Genomic DNA, 3,559 nt, shown 5'->3' on the forward strand with positions numbered 1-3,559 from the left:
AGAACTTCATTTCTTCTTATGGCTGAATAATATTCCGTGTAGTGGTAGATTGTTTATCCAGTCATCATTTGAAGGACGTTGGCATCATTTCCACTGTTTGGCTGTCGAGAAGAATGCTGCTTGCGCATTCATGCACAAGTCTGTGTGGACAGACGCTCTCATTTCTCTTGAGCGTATGCCTACTGGAGGGACCGCTGGATCACAGGGTGACTGTGCGTCAGGGTCTGAAGAACTGCCGTGTTTAACTTTCAGAGGCTCCTCCGGCTCTTTCCCAGCGGCTGCACCATTTTACATCCCCGCCAGCCACGCGTGAGGGTTCTTATTTCTCCATATCTTCTCCAACACTCGCTATTTTCTGTCTTTTTGATTGTAGCCGTCTTAGCTAGTGCAAAGTGGCATCTCACTGCGGTTTCGATTTGCATTTTCCCTGCTGGCTAATGACGTTGAGCAGCTGTTTGCATGTCTTCTTGGGAGAATTCTATTCAGATCCTTTGTGCATTTTTGATCAGATTATGTCTTTTTATTGTTGAGTTGTAGGAGTTCTTTATATATTCTAGATACGAGTCCCCTGTCAGTATAGGATTGGCAAATATTTTCTCCCATTCTGTAAGTTACCTTTTCATTTTCTTAATGGTGTCCTTTGAAGCACAAAAGTTTCTAATTTTGATGAAGCCCAACTCATCCATTTTTTCTTTTGTCACCTGTGCTTTTGGTGTCATACCTAAGGAAGCTTTGCCTGGCCCAGGGTCATGAAGATGGACTCTCGTGTTTTTTTCTAAGACTGTTATAGTTTTAGGTCTTACGTTTAAGTGTGTGACCTATTTTGAGTTAATTTTGTCTGCTGTAAGGAAAGGGCCAACTTCGTTCTGTCCTGCATGAGGACACAGAGGCGTCCCAGCACCGCTTGTTGAAAAGACATTTCCCCATCGCATGGCCTTGGGGCGGGAAGAGGTGGAAGCGCTGCCCCCTTCATCGGGGGACCTCAGGGCAGCACCCAGGGCCCATCCCAGGCGCGGCCACTGAGTAGAACCACTGGCCGGAGCTGGCAAAGCAAGGAGGGCAGGGCGGACGTTTGTTTTCTCCCTTGTCTCGGGCAAGCAGTGGGGTGTCAGGTGGGGCGACAGGGCCGGCGGTGTGGAACCAGGGGTCCCGAGGAGCCCCCTAAGGACCGGCTTCCTCCCCCCGCCACTCAGAGGTACCTTCTTCTCTTACCTGGATCCACAAGGGGACTGAAACGCGAATAGGCCTGTGAGGCACAGTCCTCCCCCTTCCTGGAGGCGGCGAGCAGGGGAAGGTGACCAGCCCCGGGCGGAGGAGGAAAGAGAGCAGATCAGGGAGGCTGGGACACCCTGCTCAGCGAGGGGCCTGGCGGCAAGATGGGCGGAGAGGGAGCAGGGAGCCCCACCGAGAGCAAGTCCACGAAGTGTCCCGAGTCCCCGAGAAGCACGGACGCGGGCCCTGTGGCACCTGTGGGGAACGGCGGGCCTCCCAGGGCATACGGAGCGCCCGACCCCACCAGAGGCCCCTGTTCAAGGCTCTAGCTCTCCTGCAGGCCCCGGGCGGCCTCCCGCTGGGCAGCGGGCGCGTGGCGCGTGTGTTGATGTCCCTGGGGCTCTGCCTGGGACCCACTCGTCTGCTCCAGCTTCTCCACCTGCAGCGAGGCAGGCAGGGCTGGCTCTCCCAGGAAGGGGGCTGGAAAGGAGGAATTTGGTGGCTTGAAGGAGAGAAACAGAAGTGCCCGGAGAGGGGAGGACCAGGCCGGCTGGCCAGGGCCCCGGGGGCTTCCTGATGAGCTGCTGTGTACCCGTGTGTCTCAGCAGCTGCCACGCAGTAGAAGCCTTAGTGCTGTCGGGACCCCATGTTCCAGAATCACCCAGCTGTCCCATGGCAGCCAGGCCGGCAGCCGCCTGGTAGAACCAGGGTTTAGAGGGACTGTCTGCCCGGCACAGAGATGGCACGATTGTCCTATGCTCCCCACGGCCTGCAGGGGGCGCGCTTGGTCCCTAACCGCTCTGCTTGTCAGGGTCCGCCTTGGAGCCCAGGGCCCCCGCCCAGCTGCTGAATCAGGGCCGGCCCAGGAAATCGATTTGCAAGAAGCTTCCCTCCCAACGGATGCACTCAGTCCAAGGGGACCCAGCGGTCAGCGTTCCTGTCACCGGCTCCTCTGTAAGGGACACGCCGGCCGTCAGCAGGGGTGCGCCTCTGTAGCGCCCCATCGGTGGCCCTGTGTCCTCCTCAGCTTTCACCACTGCTTCTGCAGGAGACATGCCTGCCCCCCACTCACCTGCCTTTCTCTCCCGTTCTCCAGGACACACAGGACCAGCCACTGCTACCGCATCACCTACCGCCACATGGAGCGCACGATGTCGCAGAGAGAGGTCGGGCGCGTCCACCAGGCCGTGCAGGAGGCGGCCGTGCGGCTGCTGGGCGTCGAGGGCAGGTTTTGACGTCGCCACCTCCCCGGCCGCGGCCCTCCCAGGGCCCCGGGTTTGCTGAACCAAAGAGAAAAAGATACTGTTTGTGGGCGGAGGCATCCGTCATCTTGTGATAAATGGGTCAGTTTCAGGACTTTCAGAAGATAAAGGATTGCTCTTGAGAAGCTGTTGACATAGCATGTGTCTTTTATTTGGGAAAAGTGGGGGGAAGGAGCAATAATACGAGAGTTACCTTCTCTTCCTTTCAGAAATGCTTTGCCCGTTGGCGCTCGGCGCAGTTAATTGGTCCCCGGGTTCTGTTAAAGTGTAAACAGCAGACGTGATTTCCTACCTGACAGGCTCTTGCCCCCGTGTAATGAGCGGAGCCACACAGAGGGACACACTCCAGACCGTAGAAGCTTTTCTCAGTCGGCTCCCGTTCCTTTCTCCCTCCTTCTTCTGTTCTGCAAAGGGCAGGCTGCAGACAGCGCGCGGATGAAATGCCAGGGATCCCTCAGAGGTGGAGGGAGTCACATCTCTGAGCGAGCAGGGTTTTACTTCCTTTTCACAAAGTGGGGCTTGGAGCCGGGGCTCTGGCCCCAGGGTGTGGACAAAGCTGCCTCCGCCCCCACCCCCCACCCCCAGAGGAGAGAGCGCGCCCCGGGGCTGGGTGGCACCCGGCACTACAGGGCCAGGTCCTTGAAGCCCCGGAGAGTTTGTTTCCTAATGGAAGGCCTCTGCTTCCGGAGACGACCTTTATGGAGGAATACGGGGCTTTGATGTTCCCCTTTGGCCATCGCGAGCGCTTTGTGGTCTGCCTGCTTCCCTCCTGGCCAGTTTTCATAATCAGATTCCGTCCCCGGTGTGATGCTGGAGGCTGATGGAGGCCCGTCTGAGCGCTGGGATAAATATTTGATGAGCGCGGCCATTAGCAGCCCGCGGTGTGAGAGTGGGCAGCTGCTCCAACAGGAAGGAGCGGCTGCAATGTCATTTCACCCTCTTACCCAGGCGGACGTGTCCCTTGGATTTTCAAGGGAATGAGAGCCGCATCCCAGCCTCGCCAAGCTGCTGTCCAGGGTCCTGGGGCCACAGGCGCTGTTCCCGGAGAGGAGGGGTCTAATGCAGAGCGTGATTGGGAATCTCTT

At 57.6% G+C, this 3,559-nt stretch overlaps 1 protein-coding gene across 4 annotated transcripts in view; it reads left to right on the top strand.

Moving 5' to 3' along the window:
• The window catches only part of FARS2 (phenylalanyl-tRNA synthetase 2, mitochondrial), a 383,264-nt gene extending 379,908 nt beyond the window's left edge, over window positions 1–3,356 (top strand). For all 4 annotated transcript variants that reach the window (XM_079933040.1, XM_079933039.1, XM_079933041.1 and 1 more), the window contains one exon: window positions 2,309–3,356. In XM_079933040.1, the coding sequence (XP_079789166.1) occupies window positions 2,309–2,447 (139 nt within the window). In that variant the 3' untranslated portion in view covers window positions 2,448–3,356. The remainder of the gene's footprint in view (window positions 1–2,308) is intronic.
• The last annotated feature ends 203 nt before the right edge of the window (window positions 3,357–3,559 follow it).

The sequence above is a fragment of the Stenella coeruleoalba genome (assembly GCF_951394435.1).
Source record: "Stenella coeruleoalba genome assembly, chromosome: 10".
Taxonomy (NCBI): domain Eukaryota; kingdom Metazoa; phylum Chordata; class Mammalia; order Artiodactyla; family Delphinidae; genus Stenella; species Stenella coeruleoalba.